Source organism: Odocoileus virginianus, chromosome 12 (assembly GCF_023699985.2).
Source record: "Odocoileus virginianus isolate 20LAN1187 ecotype Illinois chromosome 12, Ovbor_1.2, whole genome shotgun sequence".
Lineage (NCBI taxonomy): Eukaryota > Metazoa > Chordata > Mammalia > Artiodactyla > Cervidae > Odocoileus > Odocoileus virginianus.
In genome coordinates this window covers 30,266,330-30,285,315 of record NC_069685.1, presented here as the reverse complement: position 1 = coordinate 30,285,315, position 18,986 = coordinate 30,266,330, and the positions used below count along the sequence as shown (strand labels likewise).

Below are 18,986 nucleotides of genomic sequence, written 5' to 3'. Positions count from 1 at the left end.
TGGAGACAGGTTTAGGGTTAGACCCGGACTGCAGTTGGCTGGCTCTGTAGACAGAGAAGGATTAGGGAAGGTTCGGTTTGGATGCCGTTGGATTTTACTGCACGGCAGCTCCCTTCCTTCCCTTCGAAAGAGAAAGGGCAGGAAACGGTTAAAGCAAATCTGCGCTTTGCATTCCCAGACAGGCTTTGCTTAATCCTTCCTCCCGCTCTAACAGACCCTCACCCTCTGCCTTTCTTTTATTTCTCTCGACCCCCATATCCTTGAGTTATTACTAGCATAACAACCTAACGGTCTTCCCCCAGACCCGGTCCCTAAAGTTATTTATCTGCAAACCTGACCCCACCCCCATCCATTCGGCAGCAGCTTTTTGCTGTTATTGCTCAGATGCCGGCCAAGATTTGACCAAAAAGAAAAAAAAAAAAGAAAGAAAGAAAGAAAAAGAGGGGAGGGAATCACCGCCTAGCCCCCACCCACCCTTTCTCAGCGCCTCCTACTCGCCGGGCTCCCACACCCGACCGCCTACCGTCCTCCCGGAGGCTGGAGTGATTAGCATCCCGAGAAGCCAGTCGGAGGCCGAAAAAGTCGGAGCGCGCGGGCGGTAGGAGTGCCAGGCGGGGCCGCTTCAGCTCGGGTCCAATGGGGCTGGGGCGAGGGAGGGGCGGTAGGTGACAGCACCCGGAGCCCGGGGGAGTCCGGCTGAACTAAAGTGCGGGGATCAATGAGTGGCGAGCAAAGTTTCTGAGTCCTGCTCAGCTCGCGGTCTTCCCTCCCCCTCTGTTTGTGTTTCGGCGGCGCGCTGTGTGTGTGTGTGTGAGTGTGTGTGTGTGTGTGTGTGTGTGTGTGTGCGCGCGCGCGTGCGGCGGGGAAGGGGCGGGGAGAGTGAGGGAGACCAGCCGGAGGTTGAGAGGGGCTCGCGGAGCTCCAGCTCCTCAGCGGTGCTGCAGCCTTCAGCCCGGGCAGGCGAGAGGGAGAGCGCTGACAGCCGCCGTCCGGAGCTGCTGGGGGCGCCGCCGCGGTCCAGCGCCGACTTCCCCGCCTCCACCGTCAACAGTGCGGGAGAAAAGGGGCTCCGATCACCACCACCCTACCCCGCCCCAAACAAAAAGCCTTGTGGATTACAAAGTGAAACTGACACGGGACAGTAAAACCAAAGGGCAAGAGGTCGGGGGCGAGGCGCACTAGAGGGGGCTTCTGACTGGGACCGCCGGAGAAGGAGCCCCCTGGCGTGGTGAGGGGAGGGGACGCGGGGACAGCGCGCTGCTCCTGCCCGACGCCGGCGAGGCCGAGAAGAAAGGGGGACCTGCGCTTGATTTGGATGTACAAATAATGGGTCGGCAGGCGTCCCGGCAGAGGTAAAAAAAAAAAAAAAAAAAATGCTGAGGAGCGCTGGATTTTGCCTGTGCCCGCCTAAGGGCTGGAAGCGGCAGCAGGGGCGGCGGCAGCTCCTCCCGGAGGAGAAGGGACGGAGCTGAGCGCTCCAGAGCGCCCAGCGAGCGTTTGGAATGCAGTTTGCTGGCTGCCCGAGCTTAGACGCCGCCGCCTGGGCCTCCGCGCCACTTCTGCAGCCCTGCTGAAGGGCTTTGCAGCCTTGTTCTTGAGGAGAGGGGAACTCGAGGAAACTCCTTGTCTCCAGCTTTTGGGAAAGGAATTCGATAATCCCCGGTTCCCCATCGCCCCCTCCCCAGTGCGAGGTTGTTCGCTCCACACCACTGCGGAAGTTTGTTCTTCCTTCCTCACTTTCTTCGCCTTGGGTAAGTTTTAAAGTTTCTGAAGATAATTGTTTGCGGTAATTCCTCCTACACCTTAAATACAGGCAACTTCTCCCAACTCCTATCCACCCCCGGCGACAACGCTCAGACTCTCCGGATTCGAAACTACAGTGGAGGGGGAAATATAGGAGATTGGAGAAACTTCTCTGGGAACTCGTCCACGAGCAGGAGTAAGTGCCCGAGGAATGCCCTGCCGCTTTTCCTCAAGGCATCTCTTCCCTCACTAAGCGTCCAAATGGCTACCTGGAGGCTTTTACTCGGGCGAATTGCTTCTTCTGGACTGGAAGTTCTTTGAAATACCTAGCTCTCCGAGCCATCGGCTGCATGTCTGCTGGTGCGACTTGATCCCTGTCATTATCAGTCTTTTTTTTTTTTTGGCCTCACCTCTTCCTTCTCCTAATCACTCCGTTCCAGGGAGCCAAGACCATGGACTTGGCAGCAGACAGGGCTCCTGGCCGCCCGTGGCTCCCGCTGCCCACTTTAACGCTATTTCAGCTCCTTCGGGTCTTTTGGCTGCTGTCGCTGCTCCCGGGGCCCGCCCGGGTCAGCGGGGCGGAGCAGCGCCAGCTGTTCCAGGTGCTGGAGGAGCAACCTCCCGGCACGCTGGTGGGTACCATCCAGACGCGCCCGGGCTTCACCTACAGGCTCAGCGAAAGCCACGCCCTGTTTGCTATAAACGGTAGCACCGGGGCCCTGTACACCACTGCGACCATCGACCGCGAGAGCCTGCCCAGCGACGTGATCAACCTGGTGGTTCTTTCCAGCTCACCCACCTACCCCACCGAAGTGCGGGTGTTGGTGCGGGACCTCAATGACAACGCCCCGGTCTTCCCAGAACCCTCGATTGTGGTCACTTTCAAGGAAGACAGCAGCAGCGGGCGGCAAGTCATCTTGGATACCGCCACCGACTCGGACATCGGCTCCAATGGCGTTGACCACCGGTCCTATCGCATCATCCAGGGCAACGAGGCGGGTCGCTTCCGCCTGGATATCACCCTGAACCCGAGTGGCGAGGGCGCGTTCCTGCACCTGGTGTCCAAGGGCGGGCTGGACCGCGAGGTCACACCGCAGTACCAGCTGTTGGTGGAAGTGGAGGACAAGGGTGAGCCCAAGCGGCGGGGCTACCTGCAGGTAAACGTGAGTGTGCAGGACATTAATGACAACCCCCCGGTTTTTGGCAGTTCCCACTACCAGGCGGGGGTGCCTGAGGACGCCGCGGTGGGCTCCAGCGTCCTCCAGGTGGCGGCGGCGGACGCGGACGAGGGCACCAACGCGGATATCCGCTATCGGCTTCAGGACGAGGGGACCCCCTTCCAAATGGACCCCGAAACGGGGCTCATCACGGTGCGGGAGCCCTTGGACTTCGAGGCCCGGCGCCAGTACTCGCTTACCGTGCAGGCTATGGACCGAGGCGTGCCTTCCCTCACGGGGCGTGCCGAGGCGCTGATTCAGCTGCTGGACGTCAACGACAATGACCCGGTGGTAAAATTCCGCTACTTCCCCGCCACCTCGCGCTACGCCTCGGTAGATGAGAACGCTCAAGTGGGCACGGTGGTGGCTCTGCTCACCGTGACGGACGCAGACTCCCCAGCGGCCAACGGGAACATCTCCGTGCAGATCCTTGGGGGCAACGAGCAGCGCCACTTTGAGGTGCAGAGGAGCAAAGTGCCTAACCTGAGTCTCATCAAAGTTGCCAGCGCCCTAGACCGGGAGCGCATCCCTTCTTACAACCTGACGGTTTCTGTCTCGGATAACTACGGGGCGCCCCCTGGCGCAGCGGTCCAGGCGCGCTCTTCCGTGGCGAGTTTGGTGATTTTCGTCAATGACATCAATGACCACCCTCCCGTGTTTGCCCAGCAAGTGTACAGAGTGAACCTGAGCGAGGAGGCGCCCCCGGGAAGCTATGTGAGTGGCGTGTCCGCCACTGACGGCGACTCTGGTCTCAATGCTAACCTGCGTTACAGCATCGTCTCTGGTAATGGCCTGGGTTGGTTCCACATCAGTGAACACAGCGGTTTGGTGACCACTGGGCTTGCCGGGGGCTTGGACCGTGAACTTGCTTCCCAGATTGTACTGAATATCAGTGCTCGGGACCAGGGGGTTCACCCCAAGGTTTCCTATGCCCAGCTTGTTGTGACTCTCTTGGATGTGAATGATGAGAAGCCAGTGTTTAGCCAGCCAGAAGGATATAATGTGTCTGTGGTTGAGAATGCGCCTACTGGGACTGAACTACTGGTGCTTGGGGCCACCGATGGGGACCTGGGTGACAATGGGACAGTGCGATTCTCCCTGCAGGAAGCTGAGACCGACCAGAGGTCCTTTCGCCTGGATCCTGTGTCTGGGAGGTTGAGTACTATCTCCTCTTTGGACAGGGAGGAACAAGCTTTCTACTCCCTGTTGGTGCTGGCCACAGATCTGGGGTCCCCTCCCCAGTCATCAATGGTTCGCATAAATGTGAGCCTCCTGGATATTAACGACAACAGCCCTGTGTTCTACCCAGTCCAATACTTTGCTCATATTCAGGAGAATGAGCCTGGAGGTAGCTACATCACCACCGTGTCTGCCACTGACCCAGACTTGGGTCTCAATGGAACCATCAAATATAGTATATCAGCTGGGGACAGGTCTCGGTTTCAGGTCAATGCTCAGAGTGGGGTTATTTCTACAAGAATGGCCCTAGACAGAGAAGAAAAAACTGCTTACCAACTGCAAATAGTGGCTACTGATGGTGGCAATTTGCAGTCTCCCAACCAGGCGATAGTAACCATCACTGTGTTGGACACTCAAGACAACCCGCCTGTATTCAGCCAGGCTGCCTACAGCTTCGTGGTCTTTGAGAATGTGGCCCTGGGATATCATGTGGGTAGTGTGTCTGCATCCACCATGGATCTCAATTCCAACATCAGTTATCTCATTACTACCGGGGATCAGAAAGGTATGTTTGCTATCAACCAGGTTACTGGGCAGCTTACCACAGCAAGTGTGATTGACAGAGAAGAGCAATCCTTTTATCAGCTAAAAGTAGTAGCCAGTGGGGGCACAGTGACTGGAGACTCTATGGTTAATATAACAGTTAAGGATTTGAATGACAACTCTCCCCATTTCCTTCAGGCAGTAGAGAGTGTGAATGTGGTTGAAAATTGGCAGGCAGGTCACAGCATTTTCCAAGCCAAAGCTGTGGACCCTGATGAAGGTGTCAATGGGATGGTACTCTATAGCCTGAAGCAAAACCCCAAGAATCTCTTTACTATCAATGAAAGGAATGGTAATATTAGTCTGCTAGGACCCCTGGATGTTCATGCTGGTTCCTACCAGATAGAGATCTTAGCATCTGATATGGGTGTTCCCCAGCTCTCCTCTAGTTTCATCTTAACAGTGTATGTCCATGATGTAAATGACAACCCACCAGTGTTTGACCAGCTTTCTTATGAGGTCACCCTTTCTGAGTCAGAACCTGTGAATTCTCGATTCTTTAAAGTGCAAGCTTTTGATAAGGATTCAGGAGCAAATGGTGAAATTGCGTACAGCATTGCTGAAGGCAATACCGGGGATGCTTTCGGCATATTCCCAGATGGTCAATTGTATATAAAAAGTGAACTGGACCGTGAACTTCAAGACAGATATGTTTTACTGGTTGTTGCTTCTGACAGAGCGGTGGAACCCCTTAGTGCTACTGTGAATGTTACTGTTATTTTAGAAGATGTAAATGATAACAGACCTCTTTTTAACAGCACCAATTACACATTTTATTTTGAAGAAGAACAGAGACCTGGGTCATTTGTGGGCAAAGTAAGTGCCATAGATAAAGACTTTGGGCCAAATGGAGAAGTAAGGTATTCTTTTGAAACGGTGCAGCCAGATTTTGAGTTGCATGCCATTAGTGGGGAAATTACAAATACCCATCAGTTTGACAGGGAGTCTCTTATGAGGCAGAGGGGGACTGCGGTGTTTAGCTTTACAGTCATCGCAATAGATCAGGGGCTCCCTCAGCCTCTTAAAGATCAGGCCACGGTACATGTTTACATGAAGGATATAAATGATAATGCTCCCAAATTTTTAAAAGACTTTTACCAAGCAACAATATCAGAGTCAGCAGCCAACCTGACACAGGTTTTAAGAGTATCTGCCTCAGATGTTGATGAAGGTAATAATGGACTTATTCACTATTCTATAATAAAAGGAAATGAAGAAAGACAGTTTGCTATAGACAGCACCTCTGGTCAGGTGACACTGATTGGCAGATTAGACTATGAAGCCACACCTGCCTATTCCCTTGTAATTCAAGCAGTGGATTCAGGAGCAGTCTCCCTCAATTCAACCTGTACCTTAAATATTGATATTTTAGATGAAAATGACAATACCCCTTCTTTCCCTAAGTCAACATTATTCGTTGATGTTTTGGAAAACATGAGAATTGGTGAACTCGTGTCCTCTGTTACTGCAACTGATTCAGATTCAGGTGACAATGCTGACTTACATTACAGCATCACTGGGACTAACAACCATGGAACTTTCAGCATTAGCCCAAACACTGGGAGTATTTTTCTTGCCAAAAAATTGGACTTTGAAACACAGTCTTTGTACAAATTAAATATAACAGCAAAAGACCAAGGAAGGCCTCCTCGTTCATCTACAATGTCGGTGGTTATACACGTGAGAGACTTCAATGACAATCCTCCTACCTTTCCTCCTGGGGATATTTTCAAGTCTATTGTTGAGAACATCCCCATTGGAACATCTGTCATTTCTGTGACTGCACATGACCCCGATGCAGACATTAATGGGCAACTCTCCTATACAATCATCCAGCAGATGCCACGGGGCAACCACTTTGGCATAGATGAAGTCAAAGGCACTATCTATACTAATGCTGAGATAGATCGGGAATTTGCTAATCTCTTTGAGTTAACTGTTAAAGCCAGTGATCAAGCTGTGCCTATAGAAACTAGACGGTATGCTTTGAAAAACGTGACTATTTTGGTCACAGACCTCAATGACAATGTCCCAATGTTTATATCACAAAATGCCCTGGCTGCAGACCCTTCGGCTGTGATTGGTTCTGTTCTGACCACAATCATGGCTGCTGACCCAGATGAAGGGGCGAATGGAGAGGTGGAGTATGAGATCATCAATGGTGACACAGACACCTTCATTGTGGATCGCTATAGTGGAGACCTGAGAGTGGCTTCAGCGCTGGTGCCTTCTCAGCTGATCTATAATCTCATAGTTTCAGCCACAGACCTTGGCCCTGAAAGGAGGAAATCAACCACTGAATTGACCGTCATTCTTCAGGGCCTTGATGGACCTGTTTTTACACAACCCAAATATATAACCATTTTGAAGGAGGGAGAACCCATTGGCACCAATGTGATATCAATAGAAGCAGCTAGCCCTAGAGGATCTGAAGCCCCAGTGGAGTATTATATTGTCTCAGTCCGTTGTGAGGAAAAAACTGTTGGACGGCTCTTTACTATTGGACGACGGAGTGGCATCATTCAGACTGCAGCCATACTGGACCGGGAGCAAGGAGCATGTCTTTACCTGGTGGATGTTTATGCCATAGAAAAGTCAACTGCTTTCCCCAGAACACAGAGAGCAGAGGTAATGATTTTGTCATTCCTTATGAATTATTTGTTGATTTTTTTTTTTTTGGAAAGATCATTCTCTTTCTATTTGCTTTCTATAATGATTTACCTGTATTGTTGAATTGTTCATTTTACTGACAGGACCATATTAAAATGTTCTATCTTACAGACTAACAAGAAATGCATACAGTGTAGTTGTCAACCTGATCAGAACCAAAGTATGAACACTTTTTACCTTGTATTTCATCTCATACTATCTTATGTGTAAAGCTGAGGAGAATTCTTTAGCCATCTTAGAAGTTCAGGAAAAAATCCATTTATTCAAGTTAAATTACCTTATTAAACTAAATACCTCACAGTTAAGAAAGTCTACCAGAGGATGAGGAATTTCAGACTTGAGAAATCTCTATTCCACAATGAAGAACTTTGGTAGAAATCAGCATTATAGCATGGCTTTCTAGGGGGGAGTGGCAGTGGACTGACAGTTTACATCAGGACAGTATTAACTTTCACATCCTCAGCAGTCTTGGCAGTTTCTTTATAGACAGTGACTAATTTTAATGTGCTGAGCCAAGTTTGGGGAGATTCCTGATTTCATCTGCCTTCACATTGAAGGCACTCTCTTCTGACTTAACATAATCCTTTCGCTTCTCTCTTGAACTAAAGCATGTAATGTGCTGTGAATGATCAGAGATTAGAAGCTGTTTCTTGAGACAGCACCGTATTGTTCAATACCATGGTTTAGGTACAAGCTGTTCTGTCTGCTGATAGGTTAGACACTAATGTTTCATAGCAGAAGCCAGAGAATTTCAAGCTTGGCCTTTCCTGGGGTATATTTTTGACTATTACTGTCTCAGTGTATCATTGATTTGCTTTTTTAATTGAACTGCTTCCAACGTTGTTTTGATCATCAAACAGAAATGATACAGCTATACCCTGGATGGCTCATTTGCTGGTTCCTAAGTTCTCTCTCCCCTTCAATATATCCCTTCAAAGATATCTTTGAATATCCCTTCAAAGATATTCTGATGTCACTCAGCCAAAAACACAAAATATCAAATGTGGTTTGTGATACTTGGCAGGAACCCAGACACAACATGCTAGCGAATTTGAGGCTCATGTGTTTGTTTTCTTGCTTTCTTTTCTTTTTTATAGCTCTGAGGGATTTTCTTCATTTAAAATGTTCATTTGTTATTATTATCTTTTCGAATCCCATGTGATTTTTTTTTTCAAAATGGCTAGCTATGGCTCTTATATTGATGAAGCAGTGTATTCATGGCCTAGAGGATATTAGATATATAATTAGAGATGTAATTCTTAATAGAGACATAATTCTTAGAGATATCATTCTAAGTGAAATTCAATTTTATCTTGTACACACAGCCCTGAAGAAACTTCTACCCATATGTCCTCTTTTACCTAATTAGGTTTTTAACAATCTGAGATAGGTCGTTACATACTGAGTTATTTGGTTTAACTCAAGCTATGATTTACATGTAATTTTATTTTGATTTGGGGTTATTCCTCTGCTAAACCCACTTCCTGGCTCTATGTTCCTTCTCTGGAATTATTTCTTAGATGAAGAGATTTAATTAGTTTAAAAATGGAAATACTTATTAAAGACAGGCAATTAAGTCATTCTAGGCTTTAGGAAAAAATTTTAAATTATAAAACAGATTATGTTATTGGTTGTTGTTTGGTTAAAATGATTACCTTTGCTTGGCAATGAGAATAAATGTCCATTGTTATCATTAGAAGATTTATTTAGTCTTACTGTTTACCCATTAGATATGCAAAGATTGACTTTGCTTAAACTTATTAAATAGTGCTGTCTCTTCATTAGACATGAAGAGTAAAAGTAATAATTATAAATCATTTTGTTACTAATAGGAGATAATATGTCTGTTATTTTTTTAACCTCAAATAACACCAATATGAAAACTTATTCATATTTGCTATAACTTGTTTAAAGATCTGGAGAGAATTCACCATAATGATTTTTTTATGAGAAAAAAATTGTTTGTCAGGGTATGTTCTGTGAACTAAAGTGCTGAAATTGTAAACCAAGTTTGAGTTCCCAAGCTCCAACCACTCCTAAAATTAAAAGCAAATGTGTTTCTCCAAAGAATATTGAAAGCAGTAGTTGGGAGCTAGAATTTCATATTATTATTGGTTGTATCTTTCAATTGTATACAATAAAGTTCTTTTTTCCTTCTACTCAAACAATTAATTTACCATGATTCTGCAAAAAGAAGCTATAAATTACCTAGGATTGTCAGAGGTGATTTTTCAATTGTTCGTTTCCAAGTGCAAACTTTGCTCCAATGCATTTTTTAACAATTTATTCCTGTACATTGATAGGGGTCTGGGTTGCTTACTCAGGTTTCTGGCTAGAGTCATGGCTGATCACATTCCATGAGCAAGCAGAGGGTCAGTGGTAAAGAGAAATGATTTAATCTTCATTCTTTTTCAAGCTCTGACACTTGTGTGTGGGGGGACGGGTCCTGGGGATTTGGCTTCAGTACTGCTCCTTCCGGAGATTGTCCAGTTGTACACCGTCACCTCCCCCACCTATCGTAGCTACAACTTTGGTATATAGAAGAGTGTCTTTGAAGGATGACTTTTGTGTTGCAGACACAGGTTTATTATCCTTTCATTTTGCGTCTTTGTATTCTCAGAAGAGTCTTGATTATGTTAGAATAGCTCATATACATTTTCTACCTCTTTTCTATCTTCAACAACAAAAAATAGAGATGTAGCACATCCATAGGCATTTCTTTTTTAACATGTGTTTTATGGCAACTTGCAACTTAGGGACTGGGTTGGACTTTTGAAGGTCAGAGTTTTTGTCTCATTGGTTTTTATGATCTCCTTGATAATAATAATATTGCCTAGAGTCTGGTATATTACCTGATGTATAGGAAGTGCTCAGTACATGTTTACTGTATGAGATGGTAGAAGAGCTAAGGCTGGTACATGTATTCTTGTGTCTCAGGAATAATCAAAAGAGATAAGTAGGGGGAATGGAGGGAGCTATAGTAAGTTTGATCTTATCATTAATTGAACTAGGGACATGAAGACATACCAATTATCTCTGTTCTACAAATGAACTGAGAATTGTCAGAAAGCTCAAAGAGGAAAGAAGAATTTAGGTGGGTGGTCTCACATGGAACTTAGCATTTAAATTGAAGGAAATATTATATATACTTCCAGGTTGCAGTTCTCAAATTGGTTGGCCTCAGGACCCCAAAGAGCTTTTGCTTGGGTGTGTCTTATCTATTGATATTCATGTTATGAGCATTAAAATTGAGAAAATTTTAAAATATTTATTAATTTCTTTAAAAATTATGGTAACCATATAATATATATTTGTTATTAAAAGAACTTAATGTTGTCAACCCTAAGAAATAACAAAAAAGACACATTACTTTATGCTTTCATAAATCTCTTTAATATCTGGATTAAGAGAAGACAGCTGGATTCTCAAATCTCATTTTGCCTATTGTAATATGTTGTTCTGGTTAAAATATATGAAAATAATCTATCTTCCCTCAGACAAAGCTGGATAAGAGAGAGATATTTTGATATCTTTTTCAGATAACTGTTGATTTTCTTTTGATACTATACCAGAATTTCACAAGTGGCTATTTCTTAAAACTTAACTTGCAATAAGGAATCTGAAACCCTACCATTGAATTTTTCATACTTTGTTGCATGAAAATATTGATCTATCTTGCTTTATGAATGGAAATTTTACCTATGTATGACTTAGAAACATCAGGCACTGATCATTTGGAAAATATCTGTATAACTGATAAGGATCTTATCAAAAGAGCCTTTACATATATGGACTCACAACCTCATGGTAATGATTCAGAGTTTTCCAAATTTGAATTTTCACTTGAAAGCTCAAATTTTATCATTAATAACATATATTGTTAGTTGTTTTCCGAAGTATCAGACACCCTTTGTTCATTTTCAAACAAACAAAACATGTCTGCCATTTTTTTAAAAAAGCATGCTTTCTCTATCAGTTGTTTTTTCAAGGAAAAATTGTATTCCATAAATAAAGCAACTAGTTCAGCTTGCAACTCAATCCATCACACACATGCTTTTCTTTGAGACTACTGTACATAGGTACAGACTAATGGCTCTTTGTTCATGTTTCACTATTTATCATCCCAAATATTGAGAACACATTGGGATTTAAGGGTTGAGATTTAATAAAATTGATTATTTAATGTTTCTTCAAGGGAAAGTCTTCAGTTTTTAAGTGAAACTGGCATTTTATTTTCACTGTGACTAGTAAGTGAATAATCCAATTACACCTGGAACACTTTGGAGCTACTGCTTGGCTTTGTGCTAAGGTACCAGCAGTTTTACCAGCCATCAGTTTTGCACCTCTAGTTTAAATGTCAACACAGTGAAAAGGCAAACACTGCTTTGTATTATTATGAATACAGTTTGATTTCCCAGGTGTCTTTAATGGATCTCTGGTATGCCTGGGGCACCATTTTCTGTGGTGGGAGAACCATTGTTCTAAGTACTGACATTTTTGCAATTCAATAAAAATATTAAGACAACTAGAAATATTCTATTAAAAGTGTACTTAGAATATTAAGTGAACAAATTATGGTTTTTTAAAGATTAGAAATGAATTTTAGCAACTGATAATAAACCAATTTATTTTCACAATGAAACCATCAAGATTTCCAAGAGAAATGGTGGAAACATTTGTAATTAATACTGAATATCAAGCTTAGAAATACTTTTCTTCCAGACTGTTTAAAATAAAGGTGAGTGAGCATTACATTAAATGCCTGTATATCTTGTGTGTCATTCGTCACAGGCAAAATATAAGCAAAGAGTTGAATATTTAATAATAATGGTAATAATTATTATAAAATTTCAGTGATTGAGCTAAGTACTAAGTATTTCCTTAGCAATTTTATGATTTGAGCCTCACAACATGTCATATCACTCCCTCTTTGTAGTTGTGGAAGCAGTCTCAGGAAAGTTAAGTGATTTGTTTAAATTCAGATAGATAGAAAGAAAACCACATCCAGACTTGTAGTCCATTATTTGAGTTCATAGTTATTCTCCTATAAATCCAGGGCAGTCTGTGGCCTTAGTCAGGAGAGGGACGTTTAATCTGATGGATACAACTGTATATGTAAGCTTTTGATAACCTTGTTTTTAACACCCTTTTTTGGTGTTAAAAAGTCTTTGAAAAGTGGTATTATGTATTATCTGAACCAAGAGAAGTATGACTCTGCTGCCTCAATCAAGACCTTCAGCAGATGCTATTCATTCCTATGGGTCACTTACTGGTAGGAACAAGAACACCAGTCTGAGGACATGTGGAGGTGTTTCTGGATCAGGGAAGAGGGTGAGAACATGAGAGGGGCCTTGGAGACAAAGTCATATTTGGTGACTTTCCTCAACCACAGTATTCTGCAGATTGGAAGCAGTTGCTGTACATTATGAAGGTAGAGAATCCATTTTTGGATTTTCAGATGATAAATCTTACTCTCCTAAGAAATAATGATGAAATTGTGTGGCTGGCTTGTGAAGATTATATGAAAAGGAGGAAAGCACTTTCTTACTTTCTCAGCTTTTGACTTCTATGGTGTTTATTTTTTAATAATCTATGATTATTTTCTGATTTTGTTTTTTCCCTGTTGGTATGTTTTTGAATTTGTTAAACAAAACACTGTGACTTAAGGGCTCTATAAATTTTCAAGTCATGTACACAGATAGGGAATACTGATGAGTGATTAAGTTCATGCTGCATAATTTCATATATGGCTTCAGGATACTCAATTTCTTCTCTCTCTTTTGGCTACAGATTTCCATTGATATAATTTATCTTCTGACAAAGTTATTATTTATTTCTTTTTTGCCTTTATTAAAACCCAAATTATTTTAATCCTTTTTTTGTTTCATGAGACTTTGAAGCAACTACCCTAAGAATAGTTTTGAAAAGATATTTATGTACTTCATATTTTGTGGAATCAATTTTTCATTGCATTGTCTGCGTCTTGCACTTTGTCATCATTACAATGAAAAACTGCCAAAGAACCTCATTAGCTGTGAGGGATTGTTGAGTTAGTGACTATAAAGGATTCCACAGGCTCTGAAGTGTGTCCTCTCTTCTAAGAATTAATAAATCTAAGGTTCAGCTCTTTGTAATAACCATGACATTAGGTAATATTCAGAATTAGGAGCTTGGGAGTGAAAATTGGGGAATGGTAACTGGCAAATGATATGGCCAAAATAAATTAAAGGGTTTCTTAAAGTGTCCTAGATATGGAATATGGTAAATATATTCTATTGTTTTCAGGCTTTAAGTAGTCTTTGACAACATATGGCTGATTTTAATACTACAATAAGTGAGGAGAGAGTATGAATAATGCAGAGAAATGAGAATGAAAAAAATTCTATTAGGCAAATATTATTTATAAAATGAAAACATGTAACATGTTAAAATAAGCATAATGCCATGTAGTAACAAGAGTGCAACCTCTGTGCAAAGTCGTATGCAACCATCGTACAAAGGTGGATGGATTTTCCCTGGCATTAAAATCCTGAGACAGAATAGGACAATAAGGTCACGAAGATGACGCAATCTAATTGGAAGATACTTTATATGTGGACTTCCCTTGTGGCTCAGCTGGTAAAGAATCTACCTGCAATGCGGGTTAACTGGGTTCGATCCCTGGGTTGGGAAGATCCCCTGGAGAAGGGAAAGACTACCCACTCCAGTATTCTGGCCTGGAGAATTCCATAAACTGTATATAGTCCATGGACACAACTGAGTGGCTTTCACTTTCTTTCTTTTATATGTGGTACCCAGGAATTGACTATAGGGACACAGAGTCCAGACATATATCAATATTTGGGAAACAATTTGGAGTTAAAACCAAGTTTTAAGGTATTCAGAAAATGTTGAGAAACATTTATAAACTCTGACAGCAGGTAGTTGGGAGCCAATGGCATTGTTATGGAATATTTGTTTCAGATTTTGACATTTTTTGCAAACATTTTATCATATATAGATTCTAACATATATAAAGTGCTTACATTATGTCAGACACTGGTGAGCACTGGGCAATGTCTTGCCTTCACAATAATCCGTGACATCTCACCATTTAACAAATGAGGGTACTGAGGCTAATGAAAGTCTTTATGGAGTTTGTTTATGGTGGAAGTGGATTTGAACCCAGCAGTGTGACTTGAGTATGTATGTTTAATCCCAGCACAGAGTGTTATAACAATGGTTGATACTTTCTGTACTCTCATAGGCATTCAGGTTTTACTGTGTAAAAAGTTGTTTTCATATTTTTATGTTCCTTCATACTAGTGACTGAAAAAATAAAGGGTAAAGTGAAATTTAAAGACCCAATAGTAGGATAACTTTGTTGTTGTTGTTTAGTCACTAACTCATTTCCAACTCTTTTCAACCCTATGGAATATAGCCCACTGGACTCCTCTGTTCATGGCATTTTCCAGGCAAGAATACCAGAGTGGGTTGCCGTTTCTTTCTCCAGGGTAACTTCCCCATCCAGGGATCAAACCCATGTCTCCTGAATTGACAGGCTGATTCTTTACCACTGTACCACCTAGGAAGCCCAGTAGGATTATATAGGTACTTCTTAATCTTTATCTAGGTTACACTTGAATAAATGGACCTGTAGTGTCAGTTCTTCATTTTATTTCCTTCAGCTTTCAGTGAAAATGTATTTTCATTGCCTATACCTGTCTTCTTTCTTCTCTTTGTCTCATAAATCCACCCCCATCAGGCTTAGCTTCTGCAACTCTAGTGAAATTGTTGTTACCAATGTCTCTATAATAGCCACATTTTTATATCATTGGGCAATTCCCAGTGCCCATTGTATATGTACTTCTAAGTCATCAGACTCTGGGGATTTTTATTCTGTTTCTTGGACCAGTGCCTTTTCAGCCTTCTTCAACAACTTCTCTCCATGCCTTCCAATTTCAAATGTTGGCATATCCCTGGAATCAGTTCTTGAAAAACTAGTCCTTTTTAATCTATACTTATTCCCTGGAAGATCTCAATCAACCTCATGATTTTAAATAATATATACATAGATGACTCCAAAATTTTGTCTTTACCTTGTATATCACTCCTGAATTCCATATTCATATAAAAAACCACTTACATGTTTGAATAGTTTCTCGATAGATGTTTGGAGTTAACATTTCCAAATCTGAGCTCCTGTATCTTCCCCAATAAAAACTAACTCAACCCTTAACCATCTCCTCCTCCTTTGATGGCAACCCCAATCTTCTAACTGCTCAGGTCAAAATCTGGAGTTATTCTTTGACTTCTCACTTTTCTCAACCTGTGTGTAATCTGTCAGTTAATCTTGGCTCTCTCTTAAAAAATATTTCTGGAAACTGATCTTTTCTCATCACTTACACTTTAACTCCCTTGGTCCAAGACACCATCATCCTTTCCTTGGATTGCTGAAGACACCTTCTTACTGATCTCCAGCATTCTTTCCTACTCTTCTTCCTTGAGTATTTGCTTTATTCATACTGGCCTCTTGCTGGCTCCCAGAACTTGCTAGGCAACCACCTACCTCAAAACAGTTTCTCCTCGCTCCTCCTGCTCATTGAATGCCCTTTCCTCCAGATAGTCAGTTGGATAGTTTTCTCCCACACTTCAAATATTTGCCAGTATCTCCCATTCTAAGTGAGAATTAACCCTTATTTTCTGACTTATTCCTATAGCCCCACCCTCTCCCATTCTGCTTGATCTCCATTTCCCTTCAATAGTGTTTCATCTTCCTCCCCCGTAGAATTGATCAGTCTTCTTCACTAGCTTCTTCTCATCTTCCAAGATGCTCAGTGCTGAAATGCTTTGGAATCAGTTCTTGAAATTCTTCTCTTTCTAACCAACTCTGTCCCCCTGAGGTGAGGAGTCCAACCAATCTCATTGCTTTAAATAACATACATACATTATACAGATAAGTGCATATATAAGTGCATGTGTGTGATATGATTTGCTGGTCCATAATTTTGGTTCTGTTTTATCTGTCTTCTTCCACAAGGGGAGGTATGTGGAGGTATGCTATGTTCACTGATGTAGCTCAAGAGCACAGACCATTACTTGGAACATAGTAAGCACAAAGTAAATTTTGGTTGAATGAATGAATAAACAGATCAGTTGACCCCCCTGCTTCTGTCTTTGACCTCTTTTATCTAGTCTGTCAGAAGTGATCCTTTAAAATATAGGTGAGAGCCTTTCACTCACTTCTTCAAAACCCCAGGCTTTGCACTTCACTCGTTGTAAAGCCAGATCTTTAGAGTGAGCCCTAAGGCTCTCTGAGACCCTCTCCTCAGTGATTTCTTGACATCTCTTCTCCTGGATCTGCGTCCCTGAGCTTGCTCAGCAGTCTCAGTGTGGGTTCTGGCCAGGCCTCGGGGACTCCTGTCTCATGCCATGTGCTGGCTGCACTCAGCCTCAACTGCTTGCTGAGCGCTTTTCTTACCTCTTTTCTCAAAGCCACCTTGCAGAGTTTTCCTTCCCTCCACCTTCCTTTTTCTCTTTCCTTCTTCTTGTTTCTTCTTAGTCCCTATCATCGCCCAACAGAACACATATGTTCCTTCTTTATTTTGTTTATGGTGTGTCTTCCTCCAAAAATATATGTTCCACCAGGGGAAAGGTTTTCTGCTCTTTATTACTGCTGTATTCCCAGCACCTTCAATATGTCTGGCTCAGGGCAGACACTCGGTAAATCTTTGATAAACTAAAGTATTGCTGTAGAACATGCTGCAAATATGCTGCCTAAGGGCCAGGAGCTCAGTCAGTGAAGCGTGCTGAAGGAAAGGAGTCATTTTTCATGTCTGAAGCCAAGCCGTGGAGCTTCTTCTGAAATTAGTGATGCTAGCTAATTATCCAGGACTGATTTTCCTGGATTAAATGACCGTGGCTGCGTGATGTGAGTGGTTAAAAACCTGTAACTCAATCTCCAGAAACCTGTATTGCCTAAAGTACAGTAAGATCACTAATGCTTATGTTATAGACATTTTTGGTCAAGTAGAACATTTTAGGAAAAAAAACATATGTGTATATATATATATATATATATATATATATATATATATATAAACAATGTATATATGTCATTATATTCCCATGGCTTCTCATTTCCTTAGAACTTATCAAATTTTGCTCTAGAGAGCAAATCTTTACTTATTTAAACCATGTTGCTCTTTCTGCTAAAAAGCAGAATAGCAATATTCTACTTTGGATATTGATAAGTTTAAGTGCTATCGTTCTTTTTTCAAATTTACCACCCTTGCTCAATATTTAGCATCAATAATATCAGTCAACTTGACTAATAAAATACAGCAAAGAAAATATTATTTAGCATTTCATTCAGACTGAAGTTTAGGTGAAAGAGTGCAGGCTTTTGATTTGGAAGAAGCTTGATTCAAACATTGTCATGGTTACTCTCTGAATTTCATTTTCCTCATCTGTAAAATGGGTATGATTACCTATTTCAAGGCTTCTTGTATGAGTGGGGGAAAAACAGGTGCTCACTAAAATTTGTTAGTTTCCTTCCTCTTTCTTTCCAAAGTACAGATATGCACAAAAGCTTTTTATTTCTGAAGTGCATTAGAGTACTGTTCTTCCTTTTTCCCCCTTGATTTCCCTAACAAGTCTGTGAGGAAGCAGATAAGGTGTTTTTTGCTTCATTTATAGGAAGAGACCCAGAGAATATCATGACTTGTATGTGGTCACAAACCTAAACTAACATTCAGGTTTTGCTGACTTTGGTTCACATGCTTGACACTAAACCACACCGCTCAGTCTGCAGTTATGTTGATGCTATTTATCCATTTATCATTTTATTATTGTTGACATAATTCAGTAATAGTTATAGTCTCTTAAGGAAATTAATTTACTAATCCAGAAACTTTGTTGAGAGGCTTAGTTGCTTATGAAACAATCAAATTAAAATAGATTATTCAGTGTCTGTTTCATCTTAAAGCCTTCTCTTTTATTTAGATGAGAAATGTTCATCTCTCAATTGTCAAATATTGACTACCATGGAATCATGTGTGTTTACCTGAGAATCTATTTTGAAATTTTTTGTTCCATTACTTAATGTAGTTCTCTTCATTGAAGTCAAACTGAATGGTCCCATCAAATAAAGGTAAAACTATCTTTTCTTCAAAACTACTTTGTTTTCTGTAATACATATACATTCTGGTAACTTCTTTGGTGTAAATTTTCTAATTCATAATTAAAACATTTCCCTGAAAAGAAAAATGCTTTATTACTTTCTGAAATTGTTCAAAATAAGCAAATATCCATAGTAGATATGCTTCCCTTCTGCTTGGCATAGTGGTCTGTTGTATGTAACTTTGTCTTTTAGTCAAAATATTTACTCTTTATGTTTATAGACACATCCACTTCATGCTACAGTGGGTTTGAAGCAGGTTACAAAAATATATATACAAAGAAAAGGATGATGGAATAGTTAAATGAGTCTCTGGGAATAAGAAATAAGTATAGCTAAAAATATAATCCTGGAATATTAAAATTAGCATACAGAAAATGTGTGACTTAGATAGTCCACTAAATTATATTTTGTTT

At 41.8% G+C, this 18,986-nt stretch overlaps 1 protein-coding gene across 1 annotated transcript in view; it reads left to right on the top strand.

Annotated features, from left to right (window-relative positions):
* Positions 1-682: 682 nt before the first annotated feature.
* FAT4 (FAT atypical cadherin 4) overlaps positions 683-18,986 on the top strand; it is a 173,986-nt gene continuing 155,682 nt past the window's right edge. Inside the window, exon 1 of the mRNA XM_020870222.2 lies at positions 683-7,370. Coding sequence (XP_020725881.2) covers positions 2,196-7,370 — 5,175 coding nt within the window. The 5' untranslated portion in view covers positions 683-2,195. The remainder of the gene's footprint in view (positions 7,371-18,986) is intronic.